The sequence below is a fragment of the Siphateles boraxobius genome, unplaced genomic scaffold (genome assembly GCF_051911475.1).
Source record: "Siphateles boraxobius isolate OS27281-9 unplaced genomic scaffold, OSU_SipBor_1 9, whole genome shotgun sequence".
NCBI lineage: Eukaryota > Metazoa > Chordata > Actinopteri > Cypriniformes > Leuciscidae > Siphateles > Siphateles boraxobius.
Window position 1 is genome coordinate 21,517,708 of NW_027509219.1, and position 19,534 is coordinate 21,537,241.

Consider the following 19,534-nt stretch of genomic DNA (forward strand, 5'->3'; position numbering starts at 1 on the left):
CAGCTGCACACAAAAAAAGCTCTGAAATAAATTGATCAGTTGGACTTTATTTCTTCCTTGACATTGACAAAATACATGTGGACGTGTTATTGAGAACAGAATGCGTTCACAACCTTTTTTGCACATTAATTCAGCGAGACGGCAAAGCAATAAAATGAGTGATCCGAAGGCTAAAGTTTTTGGATGAAGGGAACCAAGTGTGAAAGATTTTTTTCAAGGAACAGCTTTAACTTCTCTTCTTACAATGGTGTGTAGTCACCCGGTAACCTGATGCAGTGACTTCAGTGCAATGCGTGACCTTTTGGGGTGACATCAGAGGCTTAGGGCACGCTTCTAAAGAGCACTGCGAAAGGCCATATACTTGTCTGCTAACTAACAAGAAAAAAGATAGTGCTTTAAATCCTTTTTAAACCTTTAGGAAGCATTTGGGTGCAAAATAGTTGCATACTCTTAAAGCTTAACGTTTACTTATATATAGTGTGTAATCTAGGTTAGAAAATGTTCACATATAACATCAAACACAATTTCACAGTGTCATTAAGTGAATAAACATACAAACTTAGTATCGTTAAATACTTCATACCAAGATGCTCTGGTTAGATTTACAGACATCTACAAATTCAATTCCTCACTGAGAACACATTGCAAAACCTCAGATATAACTACACTTAAAACTCAAACTTTCCTAAAATTCTTATCTGAAATAACCTGCACCGTTTGTCCAGTCTTGCCTCATTTCTTATCACACAAAACTACATACACTAGTGGGTCATCCCATTCACAAATGACTCCAAGTTTGTATATAAAAGAACCAAATGCAATCTATAGAGAGCCAGTAGCTATTCTTATGTAGAGAAACTCATATAAAAAATACATTTAGTGAGTGAATCAATGAGCTGAGCCACATTTCCAGTGACCAATCATGTACGAGATAATTCAGCTAAAATACACATTGCTAGCTCAAACTATTATTTCCGATTGTATATTAACCACTGCAGACTTTATAGTATAAGTCTGAATGAAACACAATATATCAAGCAGAAGCTCAACTCCTACATTTAAAAACATTAACCAACTATCACTCTACTTACAACCACATAAACACAAATATAACACCAGATCTATTAGCATTATAATGGTTCTTTTTTCCCCTTTTTTATTTGGAATTTCTCAAGGCACTGGGGAGAAAGGAATAAGGTAAAGACTTAAGGCTTTTAAAGAGAAACGGATGGGAAGGGAAAGAAAACTGGCACAGAAATTAGAACCAGAAGGACAACAGGAATAATCCCACATACAGAAAAACACTAGGATCTCTAATACCAACAGCCAGGCAGATAACAGCACTGAAGAAGGTCACAGAGGCCATCAGACACGTGTCCAAAGTAACCTCAGTCTGATCCTTTGATATTTGAGATAGTTCAGTGCCGGTTCTTAGCAGTGCGTGCTGGGTTTCAGAGTTTTTACATGTCTGATATGGAGCAGTGGAAGGTTCATCACCCTGAAAAGTTAAATCATCTTCTGCTAAAGAGTGAACAGTTGAAGGTTGAAGATCAAAGTCTGTTGGTGATGTTTCAGAAACGCTGACCAGTTTTGGCTTTTCTTGTTTGCTTGTTGGATGTTCTGAAGGACACATGGAAATAGTTTGGTTGTCAAGTTTTGGATCCTCAAGGAGGACTGAGTCGATAACGCTCGGATCCAAAATAAATACTTCCTCTTCCTGATGTTGCATGATAGCTAGTTTATCAGACATTGGTTGGATGAGTAAACTTTGGGTTTCTCTGTTCTGTCTTGTGGGACCTAAATGAGAGGGAGACAAACAGGAAGCCACTAAAACATCTGTTTCCTCATCATCCATCTTGGTGCTTTCCACCTCAACCGCCTTGGTGGTCTCGATTCGGAATAAAGAGACAAGCTCTACTTTCTGTTCTTGAATTCCTTCCTTCAGAGTGTGCTGTAGTTTTGACAGACTTAGCTTCTCCATGCCTTCAGTTGTATTGTTCACCTCATTTGACGAAGGAGGCTGCTTGGCTTCTTCCAACATTTGGAAGTTAGTTCCGGTTTTATCTTCTTTTATATTCTGACTTGGCTCTTCTAGCATGTCTTCCAATGTGCCCTCTTTTTCCTCAATATCTTCCTTCTCCTTAACATCCTTCATACCTTCTTCCTGGATATGTGGCGTGTCTGGAATCCCAGCCAGTGATGGTTGGCCAAACTCAAAAGGTACTTGCACTGAGATGTCAAGCTGGAAATCATCTTTCTGTGGATGAAGGGATTGGTTGGGTTTATTGGAATCCTTAAATTCATCCTTGGTTGTCTCTGGATCATCATAGCAGTGGATGAGGACTGCAGGAAGGGAAAGGGACACGGACGGGACAATATTATAGACTTGATCTTGTGCCTCAAAGGACTGCTGGGTTGATTGTGATTGGGGGATGGATAGAGTTAATGGCTGAAGTCCAGACTCTTCTGTTTGTGGTGTATTACTGGATGACATTGACTCTAGTGGAAGTTGTTCTCCGAAGGGAGTATCTGAAGTGGATAGAGAAAATCCAGCCTTGGACGAATTCCTGGTGCACTCTGGAGAACTGGACACATTTTTGGCAGTCTACAACAGACAGGAAAAGTAACAAAAAAAACTTCCATTCCAAATAATTTCTTAACTTTTAACCAAAAATTTAAGCTGTAGGCATTAAACATTTGTTTGCAATTATGAATTAGATTTTTTACCGACTAACAAAAAGTGTAAGGTGAATGGCACAAACATTAAATGTAAATATCCATTGCTAGTGAAATTAGAAATAATTTCTTGATTGCAAATAGTTGGATAGTCAACAGTAAATTAATTTGCTAATGCATATTAATATTTATTATTACTGACAACAGCACTACTGATATTAGTATAGTTTTCCATTGATGTTTAATACATTCTGTTTTTTCAAACCATATCAGTTAATCAATCATTACTAATAACTGGTAAAAAATAGAAGTAAAAAAACAGACAATTTATATGAATATGAAGATGTCTATCACGGTTTTTACGAAAGATTTTTAGATCAAAAAAAGAGAAAAGATTAAACTACTTAAATGCTATGTGCAAATGAAAAAGTGATTTGTGTTAGCATGAACCTTGTGCCAGTTCCCATTGGCCTTTTTCACAGAAACTTGTGCCAAAACGGGAAGATTGCACCAATGAAAACAAAACCTTCAAAAGACTGTTCTGAATGTTTGTGACAAAATTACACAAGATTAAAAAACAAAAAATGATAAAGGTGATGCTGAAAATGCAAGAATGTTGTTTAGTTCTTGTTTTGTTCTATACATTTTGTCTGTTTAAAGTTGTACATGGCAAACATGCAACAATATTGAATATACACAGAATTAAAGCAATACAATTTATATCGGTTATTTTTCACTGTTTTTTTGTTTTGTTTTGTTTTTTTGTGATAGTTTTGTGTGTTTACTTCAGTTACACAGGGTTTTTTTCATTCCAAAGACTCCCAGCCAAAATAGTCAATGGGAAAGCAGCCCAGGAGCCCAATAAAACAGCCCACTGTTTTGTTAAAAAAACAAGATATTCCCACAGTTTTTGTCTTGTGTGGAAAATATCAGGAATTTCAATTCAGCTTACACTACCTGACTAAACTGATTAACATATGTAATATACACTAAGCTTATTGATTTTTTAAAACTCAAAGCATGAAAACAAATACCTTCTACATGATTGATCTAGATATCATGTATTATGAGTCACAATACAGGATGCACCTTACATGCAACACGATGAATGGGTGACATTAGCAAGGCGTTAAGTTAGCAAGTCACATGCACATTACCTAAGTTGATGCTGAAGCTTCAATGAGCTGTTCAGGTGGACAGATGAAAAGAATAACAATATCAACAAATACACATCTTGCTTTTATCTAATATATGCTGGAGAATAGGTTAAATCATTCTTGATGATTAACATAAGCTAATTTACAAAAATGACATTGTCATCATGACACATTTATTAAAAGAAAATACAGTTTTAAAAAGATTTTAAGATCAAATTTTTATATATTTTAACAATACTTAACCATTAGAGGGATAGTTTATATAAAACTGAAAATTCTGTCTTCATTTTCTCACCCTCACATCGTTCCAAACCTAATTGGCTTTCTTTCTTCTGTTGAACATTTCGTTTTTTTTTTCGTTTTTATCAGTGGTTTTTTGCTCATACAATGGAAGTCAATTCATTTTTCCTAACATCTTTTTTTGTGTTCCATAGAAGAAAGAAAGGCACGCAGGTTAGGAATGGCAAATGATGACAGAATTAAAATATTTGGCCGAAATAATTAAAGAAATAATAATGTGTCTGTCTATTTATTGTAATGGGTTGACCACAGACCAGAAACCGAGATGGTGATGCTATTGTTATAAATACCAGATTCAGTTACTTAAAACAGCTGCAAATCAACACACTGCAAATAGACACAAGCAAGTGGTTATCAGGACAGTGAAATGTCGGTGTGATTTGTAACAAGCGAATTGAATTGTGTGAGTAAGCAGGTATAATGAAAACCGACATTCTCAGTATTTCAGCTAGTATTAAATAGACAATTTAGTTTATACCAAGATTCTTGATTTATCTTTAGTCTAAATTGCTCTGAAAAACACTATAGCTTTGCATCTGTTGCAATAGTGACAGACAGGAATCCCTTATAAAAATAGAGAAAAAACAGATAAATAAATAACTGTATACCACAATAGACAGTAACCACATACAAAGCAGGGCTCTACAATAAGCACTGCCCGATGGCCCGGGCCCAGAGTGAAAGAAATACTGAAATGAGTTCTCTTTCACTTTTTCTTGTGCTAGAACGGACATATTCTCAAAAATGAATAGTCAATATGCCATCTTTGCGAGTATCCTCATAAACACAGTTGATTAAGTCTCAAGTGAATGCAAACAATTAAGAAAAAGCATGTGTAACAGTATATAGGAGCCGTGCATTCGGTCTTACGGCCGTTTCACATCGCAAGTGTAAGCGGCGCTTGTGTAGCTACATCGTCACGGCGGGTGCAGACGCGCGAGAGTATTTACACTAGAAGCGTTTGTACAGTGTCGCAGCAGCGGCTCCAAAGCTACATATATAAGCGAGCAATTCTTTACAAAGACAACTATAAATTTGTTTTTAGAAGTTGGTCATTTATAAAATTGATAGTCTTGAAAGTTTGTTATGGGGAGGTGTACACCATTTGCATATTATAAAACAACAAAACAACCAAGAAAACAGCTCCGATCTTGTTGTTTCAGTCATACTTTCGCTTTACAAGATTGCAAACTACGCGAAAAAAGTAAAAAAACAACAAAAGTAGCTGTCTGTGTATTCTACATAAACTAAAAGAAAGTTTCTATATAATATTTTCTGGCTAGTTTACTTTAGGTTTTTTTTTATAATCCACCATACTTTCACCCAAACTGAATAATTAAAAACAAGTTTAAATGGGTAGCCTAAATCTTCTATATTTTTGAGTCTTCATTTTCTTTTTTTGCCTACTCCAGTCCTTGTTAGACATGCTTATTCTGTGCATTTTGGGCACTTTTTGTGCGAAATCATATTTATTTTGTCCATCAAAAGTGTGCTTTCACTTTAATTGAGCATGAGCAGCTCAGCAAATATAAACCCGGCGCTGAAACCGCCGCTTCACTGCTGCTCACGCGACGCTCCTGCTTGACGCTCACGCGCTGCTCCTGCTCCCGGTGTGAATGCACTCATTGATTAACATACACGGCAAAAAAATATGTGCTGCTCACGCGCTGCTGACGCTTGCGGTGTGAAATGGCCGTTAAAGTAACAGCAGCCTATAAACCTGCTGCAGTCAGGGTTTTTAATATGAATCAAACAACAAAAGGCAAAGAAGAAGAAAAAAACAGTCACTGCCCTTGACTGAATAAATTTTGTAAATTTAATAAGGATTAAACTATATTTAATTTACACAGACTATGCCGTGTTATTTTACATTTGATTACTTTATTCAATTACGGTAACTGAAAAATACTGTTAGACCAACCTGAAAAGCACTGTTTATTTCAGTTGTATGTTTGTTCTATTGTATTTATTTGTGCTACCTCTCAATATTTAAGTTGCATCCTTCTTATTTTATTACTGATTGTTCACTTTAAAAATATTTGAAATTCATAAGAGTATGGCTAGTAGTTTTTGGTGTCCTAAACTTATTCATTAAGGTTACATGGGTTAAAAACAACGAATACAACAACTAGGCCTTTTTTTTTTCTGTGGAGGGGTCAGTGAAACTTTTGGTAGGGCAAGTAAAAATGTGAGCCACTGACCTAACTGGGCCAGTAGAAAAGATCCTTTTTGTTGAGCCCTGCAAAGACTTACTGTAAGCATATCTAGACAGCATAGAGGTCAATGAGTTTTCCGACAGACCGCAAAAAAAAAAGTTTGAGAAAAAAGGCTGCTACACCACATATGAAAACCGTCATGGAAATCTGGTAAAGGTTAGAGACAGGAGGGGAAACAATGTTTTGTTTAAACTTTTTTTTGTATGTTTGTGATACACCGTGTCTCTTTCCACAGCTATCCAAGCTGAACTCAGAACTGGTGATTATAAAGCAAACTTCACTCACCTCGATGTCGATATCTGGCTGGACAATAGGCGGCTGTGCAAAAGAGGCTTGATTATCTGCTTCTTCACACTCAGTGCTGCTCAGATCTGCTGAAAAACAACAACTGAGGAATCTGAAGCATAAAACGACTAACCTGACATTTGTTTGTTTTATTTATCCCAAGATAAAAAAGCTATGGGATAACATTATGACACTTAAAACATACCATCTCCTCCATCATCAGAGTCATCGTAACCAATGTCAGCTCTAAAAGGAAGACACACATACACACCAAAACAATCATTCTTCAGCAGCACATATGATAAACAGAGTTGATATATAAAAAGTATAGAATTGAATCAGTTACAATCCATTTTACAAATTATATATATATATATATAAAATACTATTAATTGTTCATTATAGAATGTTAAATATTTAAAGGGATAGTTTATCCAAAAAATAAAATTGTCGTCACCTTCATGTTGTTCTTAACCTGAATTTGTCGTTCTAAACCTGAACTTTTTTCTGTGAAACATAAAAATTGAAATGTCTGTTTTTTGCCCATACAATTGAAGTCAATGGCAACTAAAACTGTTTGGTTACCAACATTCTTTAATATATCCTCTTTTGTAATCTAATAATATCTTCTTTTTTAATATAACTATCCCTATTAAAGTACAAGCATCATCCATTAGCCAGAGTTACACAAGATTGCTCCATTAAATGGAAAATAACTGTGACCTCTGTGACATTTGTTACTATGGTAACATCTGACTGCCTCCAGAGCTTGAGATATTTTTTCAGAGCTGTGGGTGTAGATTGTCTAGCCCACACTCCCCCTTAAACCCCATGATAGATCCTATGATGGGATAAGGACCTGTCCAAATATTACACATTCTTGCATGTTACCAAAAGTTTGGCAGAGCATGATGGTCAGACGTTCTGGTCATGTGACTCTTTGTACAAAATTTTCCATTTCATGTCGAAGTCACAACACATTTTGAGTTGCGTGAAGCGGTTCAATTGGCATCCTCTTCTATGACCTTCTATTTGTAGCATGTTTGAGCAATGTAATAGAAACAAGGCTTGACATTTCGAGGAAAGGTTGCGAGCAAGACTTGCGAGTCTGCTTGGAACATAAGGTCGAAACTCATCTTCTGATTTTTATCTCCTGACAAATCAGGAGTTCCATGACATTGTTGTGTCTAGCATGATTTTTTCTTTTTTCATCTGGGTTCATTCAATTGCCCCTCAAACTTTCTTTGTTTTTGTGTGTATCCCAGACAGAATGTGAAAAGTGAAAATAATGGGTAAAAAGATTGTCACCAGGCGTACAGAGGGAACCGGTGTAGGTTTGTGTCTGCTTTTGTTGGTTTGTTGTCTCTCTACTGTGCAACCCCCACAGAAAAGTCAGAGGTAAGGTCTTAGTGCACCAGAGCTGAAAGCGACACCTGCCTTGTCCTATTTTCATCCTCCCTCCTCACACACCCTTGAATGGCTGCCATTCTCAAAAGGGAGTGAGGGGGTGGGGAGACTGCAACCCCAAAACTCACAGAATATACAGATGCTGTATAACACAGGCCCTGTATAATCCAAGATGACGTTATTAATCCATGTTGTTTCCATCTTTAGCACCAGAAATTTTAAACATATGATCATGATGTTGTACAATTGTAACATTCATACACTGGAATGGCTGCATGTAAATATACCATGAATCGAGAGAATTATGCAGCAATGCAACTTAACTTAAAAATTCAGTAACAACATCACTAATTTTTGTTTTAAATATGAAACAATGAATGTAGAATCATTAAAACATGTGAATCTAAAATGATAAGTTATCAAATACACTCTGTCGTAAGCTTTATTGATGCTGCTTCACTTAATAGTAGGCCTGGGGTGGCATAGATCATTGGTTCTCAAAGTGTGGGGCGCACCCCCCAGGGGGGACGCAAGGATACTGCAGGCTGGGGGGGTGCGGGAGATCAAAAAAAAAAAAAATAGCCGTTGCAACAACATTCAAGTGCGTGAATAGCAGATTTCTTTAAAGGTTAAAGGGTGGACACAACGAAAAAAGTTTGACAACCAATGGCTTAGAGCATAATATTTTAGTATTTTTATTAGGGGTGCGCCGATCCGATACTCTGTATTGGTATTGCTCCGATACTGCCAATTTTTGCCGAATCGGATATCAGCCAGACAAGACCTTCCAATCCGATATTGTGCGTATGTTACTGTTATAAAACACAAAAGGCACAAAAACATTATAAAGAACCATAATGTTTTCGTGCACTATATTCCAAGTTTTCTGAAGCCATTCCATACAGTTTAATGTGAGGTACAGATTTAAGTCGTTAAACTCAAGTTCACCTAAGTGCTTCCCTCCGCTGCGGCTGTCAGTCATTCTCTATTCGGCACTCAAACAGCAAATCGCGCTCGGTTATGACAGTCAACACCATGAAACTCTCTCCAAGATGATTCAATGTTCCTATTATTATACTGTAGATCAGTAGATAAAGGTCTATTGTCTATTTTATTTTTCTATTGTTCTGTTTTGCATAAAAGGACTTTATCTTGCTGGAGTTTCACATGTTACTTTCTCCCGGGTGTCTGTTAGATCACAACACTGAGTAGAGAGCGATATAGTTGTTCTTCACGCGCACAGTAACTGAAATTTAAAACTGTTAAAAGGCTCAAACTATTGAATAAATAAACTTATATAAATATATATATATATATGTCTATGTCTATATATATATATATCTTACCTTTGTGCTTTGAACGCGTTTTGTCCTGCTCTGAATTGGAGCCTTTCATACTACAATACTTTTGCGCAATGGCAGTTTATTGTTAGGCTTAGTTGTTCTGTCCTATCTATCATATGTTGCGGATATATTAAAAAGCTTAAAAATTAAAAATAAGTGTCTTTTAATCATATAGTAGGTCTATATATTTTGTCCGTATATTGTTTTACAAAGTTAGGAAAATAAAGCTTGATGTCTTTCACAAAAGAATAATCACAGTCTCTTTTCCACAGTGAGGCATACAGATACAGTTTATTAGGTAATTCAGCACTGTTTTATTAATTATTATTTTAGTATTGGATCGGTACTCGGTATCGGCCAATACTGAATCCCAGGTATCGGAATTGGTATCGGAGGCAAAAAAGGCGGATTGTGCCAACACTAATTTTTATGGGGCATTGCCTTTTTGAAAGTCGCAGAGTAATGCGCTCTCTTGCTCCAGTTTCTCTCAGAGCAGGGTTTCTCTCTCACAGGTAAGCAGGGAGTGGGGAATGCAAAACCCGGAGTGGAGCTGTAGCGGAGGGATCACAGAACTGAGTGATTGTCTAAATATATCTGCTCCACTTATATACAATGTTCCAGACAAGCTTTCAGTCTGCTCGTTGCTTGGCGACATCGAAATCTAAAAGCTTAAAAATATAGACCTTATGTAGCCCCGCCCCTTTTCAGCACTGCACTTGTTGTGTTCCATCTTTTGGTTTGTATTTCCACAGCATGAAGGTAAGACCTTACGTATTTATGTATTAACCGCTCGTTTTAGAATCTTCCCGGTCTACTTACATTTGTTATGACATCCGCTTAAAGGTGACCTTATGTGCAAGACAAAAAGGAGTGCAGCCATTTTTAGAATTTTGTGTTTGAACTTTCATTTTTGCGGTAGCTCTGTATGTGTCTATGGCATCACTGTCGAAGAATAATAAGGAAGTGGATTTACTTGTTGTAGAGTTAACAAAAGTTATCATGGACATTGTAATGTTTGAAACAGATGTCATAACAAATGTCAGTAGACCGGTTTAAAATGAGAGGTTCATTCATAAATCCGTAAGATCTTACCTTCATGTATAGAAATACAAACCGGAAGCAGAACACAACGAGCACAGCGCTGAAAAGGGGCGGGGCTACATAAGGTCTATAGAGTGGTGCAGGGATGATTTCAGAATCCAGAAGACTAATTCGCCACTTGTTTCCTTTGTAAACTGCACAAACTTTTTTCCTCATTTTTTTAATTAAGGCATTAAGATCAATTTCCAAAAGATGATTGTTTATTCCTCTTTTTAGTCAACTTTAGCATGGGTGTGTTCACTTATGCTAAGCACAGTATTATTGCAAAAGTATGCATATATCCGATTATTTAAAGGGTAACTAAACCCTAAAACAACTTTTTTTAGTTAATGATCTGTAAGACTGGGGCTTTATTAATGCTGTTCATGGATTCGAGTAATAAATTTTTTTTACATTTGGGTATAGTCAGAGAATGTCTAATAAGGGGAGAACTTTCACTCGCAGTAAACTTCCGGCTTATGAACTGGTTGTAGTTCCACTCTGGCTCCACATGAGGGCGCTCACAGGACGAGTGCAGAATGAATGGAGGTCTATGGAGCTATACCCCTCAAAATCCACTTTTATCAGGATATAATTTTTTGTCCAGTAATTTGAATGTTGTATTCGAAAGGAGATGCAAAGAAATTACTCATTGCTGGGTGTTAGATTTTTTAGAGTCACTTATTTGCTTTAAAAAGTATTTTAAAATGTCAATGACGGCATACACATCGTACCACCAGAGATACTGCTTTACGGCAATCCTTCAGTCACTTTTGTGCTTTCGCGCTCTGCACTTTCTTTTCTCTCGAGGCATCGACAACACAGCTGACACAGGTAAATACACATGCTAGAAGAGTTTTTGTTTTGTTGTTTTTAAACACCACGCCGAAAATACACAAACACATTCCTGGTCCCGCTACGGATGCCAATCGGGTGAAAGAGAAAAATTTAGCCGTCTAGCTCCATAGACTCCCATTCCTTTTGTACTCAGGGCGATCACCCCCCAGTGGAACTCTGGTGGAACTACAACCAAAATTCAGTACAATAGGGCTTAATAGGGAGTGAACAGGCTCTCCCTAGACAGGCTCTGGTATAGTGTTTTAATTCTACAATATATGGTGTAAAAACGTCTGAGTGCTGCCCTCTTCAGGTTGAATGGTGGCTACTGCAGTTGAATTTTCCTATTGGATGTTGTGGTACTGCGTGATGTAAGCAGGCAACAGCTCACCACGCCCTTGCCTACAGAGAGACAAGGGTCTCAGGAGCACGCCCCCCCTCCGCTGGGCTCTACCCACTTTTCCAGCATTTTTCAAATATTGCCATTGGGTGGAGTCAGGCTCTGACCAGGGGTTGTGTAAGGAGATTGGCCCAGTCCCAATTCCCATACTATCCGTCCTAAATAGTATTCGAAAATATAATTAGTACGTCCCAAATCGTAGTTCTTGAAATGAGAGTTCCAAAGATACCCTTATGGTCTACTATTTCCGGTCAGAATCCAAAGTGCAGATCGATGCACACTCTAACGGCTATTGCCCACAACTATGGCTGCACAATTAATCGAACTTCTAATCGCGATTACGATTACGGATGCCACGATTACGTAATCGTTCAAAGCCGCGATTACAAAAGAAAATCCACTCTGCGTGTGTGTGTGTGTGTGTTTAGAGCATAATTAAGTTATGAGAGGCGAATCACGGCTACTTCAGAAAACCCAGCACAATATAACATACCAGGCAGTGACGTCAGTGTACGCTGAAATAAAAAGTCTTTCACCTCAGAAAAACGGACTTTACTGTCCTGTCAGCCGTTATACTTTGCTCGTAGCGCGCACTCTTCAATTGCATGCGCAAATGCGGCGGCGCGCGCTGTGTATCGCTTCACTGTATAAAGTGCAAAAGAAACTACGAGCAACGTCGTTACAATGTAAATTAGTAAGTCACGGAATAAAAGTAAAATACCAATAAATCACGTGTTAGCTGAGAAGGATTTGCATGCAGGTGTGATTTTTATTCTATTCACCAGGAGCTGTTTCATTAACAGTTCTTGTTAGTATTGTGTATTTACTATGGTAACTGTCGTTTCCATAAGCCCAAAATGCCACTTTATTTTCACTTTGTGTTATTTTTTATATTATTAAATGACTGTGGTGGCTCATATCAACATTGTATTAACAAAAACTAGTTTGGGACTGCTATATTTAATTGCTTTAGCATAGTCCTAATGTTTATCTATTAGTAGTCTTTACTATTAGTCATTCTTACAATTGATGTGTATGTTAAGTAAAGGGGGACATTACTTGTGTGTGTGTGTGTTAACAATTTTTGTGTAAACATGTATAATACGCCTATATATATTCAATGTAAATTGTGATAATCGTAATCAATAATCGCAATTACAATTTCAAGGGAATAATCGGCAATTATGATTTTTGTGATAATCGTGCAGCTCTACCCACAACCCATCGTGCGTTGGACGAGGATTCGGTTAGAACTACAAACACGTGTGAAAAGTGTTAAAAAAAACTACAGACATGGAGGATGCGAGAGTCCGGCGGTTATGTAGAGAGGTTTAGATAAAGGGGTTTGAGTGATTAATTATTAGTATCTAACCTGACGAAAATGTATTTATTCAACCTTGTCTACATTATATTGCATCTGCAGCAGCATTGTGAACTTTTGTAAAGATATGTTTAGCCATTACCTTTTAAATGGATCATTATATTCAAATTGCAAACTCATGAGGAGAGTCTCCGCATGAAAGACCCACGACTGGCAGATGAACGTGCTCTCCAAAAAGGTAGGAAATCAAATTAGATTGAATGGAGGATTTTAAGTGTGACAAGATGATTGACAGGGCCGTTTACGGTGACAGGATGCACACAAGGGGGTAATCCATCAGCCAGAAACTGAAGCCTCCCTGGGGGCCACCATTGTAGCAGACCATCACCTGCTGTTAGCATTCCATTGACTCCCATTCATTTTGGGCGTCACTTTGACAGCGAATAACTTTACATCTGAGGCGTCCAAAGACTTAATTTGTCCATTATTTATTTCTAAAGAAACACGACAATGTATAAAAGGCTCCATTACTTTGTATCTTACGTTATGGCCCTGTAGAAGCCGTTTTTGTAAAAATAGGCTAACAATTGCATCATAACCACACGACTCTGTCGCACAGTAGAGAAATTACCGTACAGACAGGAGGAGAAGCTCGCAGGCAATCATTTACTGTCTATGAGGCAATCGGGGGGACATGGAGGCATAAAGTCAAGGGAGAAGCCCATAGATAGAGAGTCCATAAAAGCAACGGAACAAAATATTTCAACAACGTTTTTGAGGAATTAGGCGATTCAGATTTGTCTTGGCATAGCTACTAGAAGATTTACAACTGTCAGACTGTCGTCAAGCTCAGTTTGAGCCTGCGCAGTACGCTCAGCCATCAGGAAGTGAGTGCTTCTAATGGCTCGTTTCCACTGAGCGGTACGGTACAGTACAGTACGGTTCGGTAAACCATGATCCGGCTAGCGTTTCCACCGCAAACAGTACCCTTACTTGATAGGCGTGGTATTTGCCGGAAAGAAGCGATCGACGTCATTTTCGCGCGAAGAAGAAAGCGCCATAGTAAACAACAATGGATGACATACAGCAGATCTTGTTCTTGCTTCTCGGCATGTTTGTCACAAGAAACAAGCGCCGGCATTACTCGTTTCTAAATACCAAGTAGCCTACGCAAAGTCCGACTCAGGAGAATGACTCCCGAGTAATTCTGCTAATGGAACAGCGCATTCTTGAAAGTGCGACTCAGCTCGCTCTGCTACTCCGGTTATCTCCGTATGTACATTTTAGGCAACAATAAAACGAAATATGTTATAAAACACCACTCTGCTTCTTTTCGATTTCATTTAAATACATTTTAAATATTATAAGCACGCAAATGTGATTCAGGCACTGCATGTACGGTAGCCTATATTTATAACAAAACTAAATATAAAACACAACCCTGCCTCTTTTCGTTAAAATTTAAAAATATTAAACATAACGTTATTCCAGGCAATATGTGCATTGGTACAAATGTTGCAATAAACAACATTACAGATGATCTTGTAATAAAATAAAATAAATGACAAAACTCAACCCTATCTCTTTTTGTTAAATTTTAGTTTTATCAATAATAGCCATTATAAAAGTATAAGTAAAAGGTACAAAAAGCTATACAGTAAAGCTTTAATAACATAAAACAAACAATTCAGTCAGATATACAAATTCAGCACTCAAATATATGAATCTGCCAAAACTATTGGCCAGGGAACGAATTATAGATTCACGAGCCCAAGATCGCCTGTTAGGTCTATACAAGACGAATTATATCTCATGTCTAACTGCTACAGAGACGTCAGAGTCAGCGGTAAACATCAGAACGACTAGCCGAGGAAAGGCTGTTCCAGGCGGGGTACATGAGCGCCGAGCGCCCGGTGATTGCTTGGAATGGATCTCAGTCAAATTATCATAAATCTATAAATAAACCACAGATTTGAGCTTTAAAAAACTACATCCTCGCCTGAAAAACTCTTAAAACTACATTTCGTAACGCAATAACAGTAGTATTATATTTCAACTGTATATTTAAAAATGGCGCTTCTAATGCCCTTGTAGCACGCGCAAGTGACGATACCCTGTCAACCAATCAACGTTCTGCAGTGAGTATAGCTCCACCTTTTAGTACCGTACCACTGTGCTAGGTACCCCAACGGAAGGGTAGGCTACCCAAAAAGTGGTACGGTTCGACTTTTTGGTACCATTCACAACTTTTGACAGTGGAAACGCAAATAATTGCGTACCGTACCGAACTGTACCGTACCGCTCAGTGGAAACGAGCCATAATGGGCTTCAGTTTTCTCCTTTGAAATCAAGGGGGTCGCTGTGTCCTTTTATTTTACTGTCTATTGATGCACGCAACAGATCTGTCCATTAAAGATGACGTGATAGTATGTCCCAAAGCTTGTCTACTCTTTTGCTACGCACTCAAAAGTATGTACTTTTTCTTCACAAAAAGAGTAGCCTACATACTTTTAGGTCGTATAAGTAGGCAAATTGGAACTGGGCCATTGACGCGATTACGTAATTTGCGGTGCTTTATGGGAGTGGGCGGAGCTAACGACATCTTTTGGCGCGTTTTTCTTGTTTCGACTGATTGCTGGAATTTTCTGTACAACGTTGTGCAATGTAGTTTTTCACCACTAATTCTGCTGTTAAACAAGATTAAGAAGAAGTCGAAATAATGCTGGTTGGTGGTTTCAACAGAAGCAAGTAGCCTATTATCGATTAACAACCTCGTAGCTCACAGTAGAGCTGTCTTTAAACGTCCCCTAAAAGTTATCGTTAAAAAAATGTTTTTTTTCTTCCGGAACCCGACTGTTGCGCACTTTCCGTTGACGGCCAAAAATCTTTTAAGGAATAATTGTATTTTTTGTTTTTTGGAATTGTAAATTACGCGGTTAAGGAATTATTCCTTCTTGTTGTTAGAAGGAATAACGTTAATCCTGACTCCTGGCTAAACAGAGATTTAACAATGGGGTTTTACCTCTGTCACACAAGTCCACTGACGTCCACTTACCGGTACCTGGGAGGTTTTAAGATTCCTTTCAGCTCATTTTTCTCCTCTGTTGTGGTCTGGGCTGTTTCGTCTTCATATGACTGTAGAAGAGTTACCGAATAATTCCTGCCAGAGTTGTTCGCCCAAAACTCTCCATCTGACGTCTCATAACGTACAACAAAATCAATACGTGCTCCGTTGAACAGGTACGGTGAAGCGAAAGACAGCTTCACGGAGAACTTGTCCGTTTCGCTGTCGTTGGAACCCTGGACATACTCGGCTGGGTAATCAAAGTGATTGATCCAACCGTCCATTGTGGAACGGACATAGACTGATTTGTGAAAAGAAATGTTGAGCACACGAATAATTACCTCGAAGGACAAAGGCTCATCAGGCACAGGTGTCACGCTCTCCACTTCCAGCTTGTTGGTGTGGACAGCGAGCGAGAGCTCCGTTCCGGCGAGCGCCTGGAACTCTGGCCACACAGTGTAAGTGGGCTCGCGGTAGGCTTTTCGGTACCGCGCTTCCTCTTCCTCCCATCTTGAATCGTCCTCCTCATCTGAATCAAACGGAAAAAAGGTTCTGACATCAAACAGCTCGGCTCCCGTACTGTCTACAAACGACACTCTTCTGTCCGGCAACGCCAGGCGAATTCGCATGTACTCGGCGGTTTCATCGGCGATCGAGGAGCCTCGCTTTCTGGGAACAGGAGAAGACCTCGGTATTAGCCGGACGTCTTCCTCTGTTTCTTCCTCCTCTTCGTCGTTACTGTTGTCTTCGAAACGCTCGACTCTCACCGTCTTGAAAAGACCCTCTTGAGAGGGAATAGTAAGGAAATTTCCATTATTCCCCTGCGCCATTACGTCTGTTTCTGAGCCTCGTAAACATGAAAGGTGCCGTTACTGCGATTCTGCGCGTTCGTCAGATCGAGCTGCCGTTCATTGTGTCAACGGAGACCCGCGAGGGTCTGTCACCTCGTTTCGACCGAACTAGGCCTAAACTATTGACATAAACGAGAACAACAGTTTGGAGCACATAGTGCACCGACACGAATGATTGTCTAAATTTAGAAGGAAGCGGCACGTCCATCGTTTCCCAGAGGTCAGGAGGAAGATGGTCTCTGTTGTTTATCCCTCCCCTCATCTCTTGTTGGTCGCTCCAAACCGCACACGCCCCCCACTTATGTTTTAAACACGATTATTTGTTTGCTTACTTGCAGTTTGTTTTGAGCATAAATACCCCTATAATAGCCTACTAAATGCAAAAACAAATAAAAAAGAATAATCATAATAATCGATCTATTGTCTAATAATAATATAAATTGTTATTGTTATTATAATTCATATTATAACAATAATGATGATGATAATAATAAATTATCATAATCATCCATTTTATTTATTAAATGTGTTGTTGATTATAATGATAATAATGAATTTAAAGGGATAGTTCACCCAAAAATGGAAATTTGGGCATTACTTACTTAAGTTGTTCCAAACATGTATGAGTTTTTCTTTCTGGTGAACACAAAAGAAGCTATTTTGATGAATGTGGGTAACCAACGATGGACCCCATTGACTTCCATAGTAGGAAAAAAATACTGTCAAAAGACTGGATCTTCAGAAAACTAAACAAAACAATGTGGAGATCCTACCAGATATATTAGTTAATGATGAAAAATTACAAATTGTGCCAGAATTTAAATTTCTTGGAGTTATCTTAGACACTCATTTAACATTTGTAAAGCCTTTTTTTTAAAATAGTCTGTGCAGTGACACCTCAACTTATAAATGTTAAATTTATATGGAGTCAACTTTCAATGAAAGCTGCAAGAATTTATTTGCATTCTTTGATTTTTTCCCCTCACTTTTCTTACTGTATTCACGGTCACAAGCATATACTCTTATACCTTTATATACCTTATATAAAGTGCTTTAAAAGTTTTTGACAAGAAACCTAATAGATATCATTATTGTTTTATTATTCAAAAGCACAATTTTGTTTTACTTTTGACAATTTTATTTTGTTTTACAATTGTTTTTTAACATACAAAATTGTTAATAATCTTGCACCCTCACCCTTAAAAGCATTTGTTTCTTCGTGTACAGAAAATACAATACAAACAAGAGCTTCGTCAAGTGGTGACTGCAGTGACTTCAGTTTTTTCTGTAAGAGCTGTAAATAACTGGAATAATTTATCAATTACTATTAGACAGTGTCCTAATTTTGCACAGTTTAAGTTACATTTGAAAATGTGGTTAAAGAGGAGTCAGGTTTGTGCTCATACTTTTGTGTTTTATTATGGTTTTATAATTGTGGGGGATTGAATTTGTAACATTGTGTGATGTCTTATAGTATGCCTATATCGTGGGATATTCAGTAGTAATCTGGATTGCAGTTTTTATTGTTATGTGATGGATCATATGTTGTATATATTTTTCATTTGTGGGGGGATTTTATCATATGTAATGATATTTTGATCATCTGTATTGTGATTTGGTATTCTCCTGCCCAGGGACAGCAGATGAAATTTAGCTTTGTAGCTAAATCTTCTGGGGCAGTTTTTTTTACTGCCCATTGTCCCTGTCAAATAAAGAATTAAATAAAATAAAACTGTCTGGTTACCAACATTTTTCAAAATATCTTCTTTTGTGTTCACGGGAGAAAGAAACTCATAGATTTGGAACAACTTGAGGGTGAACTATCCCTTTAAGTTCATTGTCATCATTATAATCAAAAGCAAAATTGATAGATAAATAAAATGGATGATTATATTAATTTATTATCATCATCATCATTATTGTTATCATGAATTATATTAACAATAACAATTATTCAACTCATACAGGTTTGGAACAAAATGAGGCTAAGTAAATGATGTCAAACCTTTCATTTTTGGGTGACTGTCCCTTTAACCATTCTATTGTTTTCAGGTAATTTAAACACGTTTTCGGCAAATAATACAATAAATACTACATTGCTTTGTGTCACTGGCAAGTAATTTCTTTTATAAAAACAATTATTTAATAGCCTACATTTTAAAAAGCCTTTGCGAGTTAAAGTTGAAAAGGCCTTTCAGCATGTTATGCAGCTTTAAATAGTTTCGGAAGACTCACACATATTCTTCTCCATGATAGGGTTAAATGAGATTAAAGGCCACCTGGTGAAACAGGCCCCTGTAATATTCTTTAAAAAAAAATCAAAAAGACAAATACCACTACAGCACTTTCCTAAACACTACAACTGCAACTAATTGTTTGCTTTGAATCGTAGCTAGAATAGCTGGCATATTCGATTACGGACCATTACTGTTTAAAGATATTGATTGGTAAGCTATTTTAACCCCTAGATGGAGCAATCAGTCTTGTTTAACATAGTGAAATCAATATGTGCAACAGGTTCTGCATTAGAGCTTTGGCTTGCTGTGGATAGAGGGAGACCCGGTATGATCGTAAACCCTTTTCGTCTAGCCATGCAT

The 19,534-nt window shown here is 37.7% G+C and overlaps 1 protein-coding gene across 4 annotated transcripts; it reads right to left on the bottom strand.

The window, feature by feature from the left end:
- Window positions 1–27: 27 nt before the first annotated feature.
- Window positions 28–17,215, bottom strand: LOC143732229 (uncharacterized). 4 transcript variants are annotated; one of them, XM_077223052.1, is made up of 4 exons: window positions 16,078–17,215; window positions 6,840–6,880; window positions 6,635–6,720; window positions 28–2,605 (listed from the first exon to the last, which is right to left on the bottom strand). In XM_077223052.1, exons 1-4 carry the CDS (start codon window positions 16,914–16,916, stop codon window positions 1,259–1,261), a joined length of 2,313 nt encoding a protein of 770 aa, XP_077079167.1. In that variant the 5' UTR covers window positions 16,917–17,215; the 3' UTR covers window positions 28–1,258. The 4 variants fall into 4 exon arrangements, with proteins under 4 accessions (XP_077079167.1, XP_077079166.1, XP_077079170.1 ...); XM_077223051.1 differs by having other exon boundaries at window positions 6,635–6,723; window positions 16,078–17,197; XM_077223055.1 differs by having other exon boundaries at window positions 16,084–17,160.
- Window positions 17,216–19,534: the final 2,319 nt, after the last annotated feature.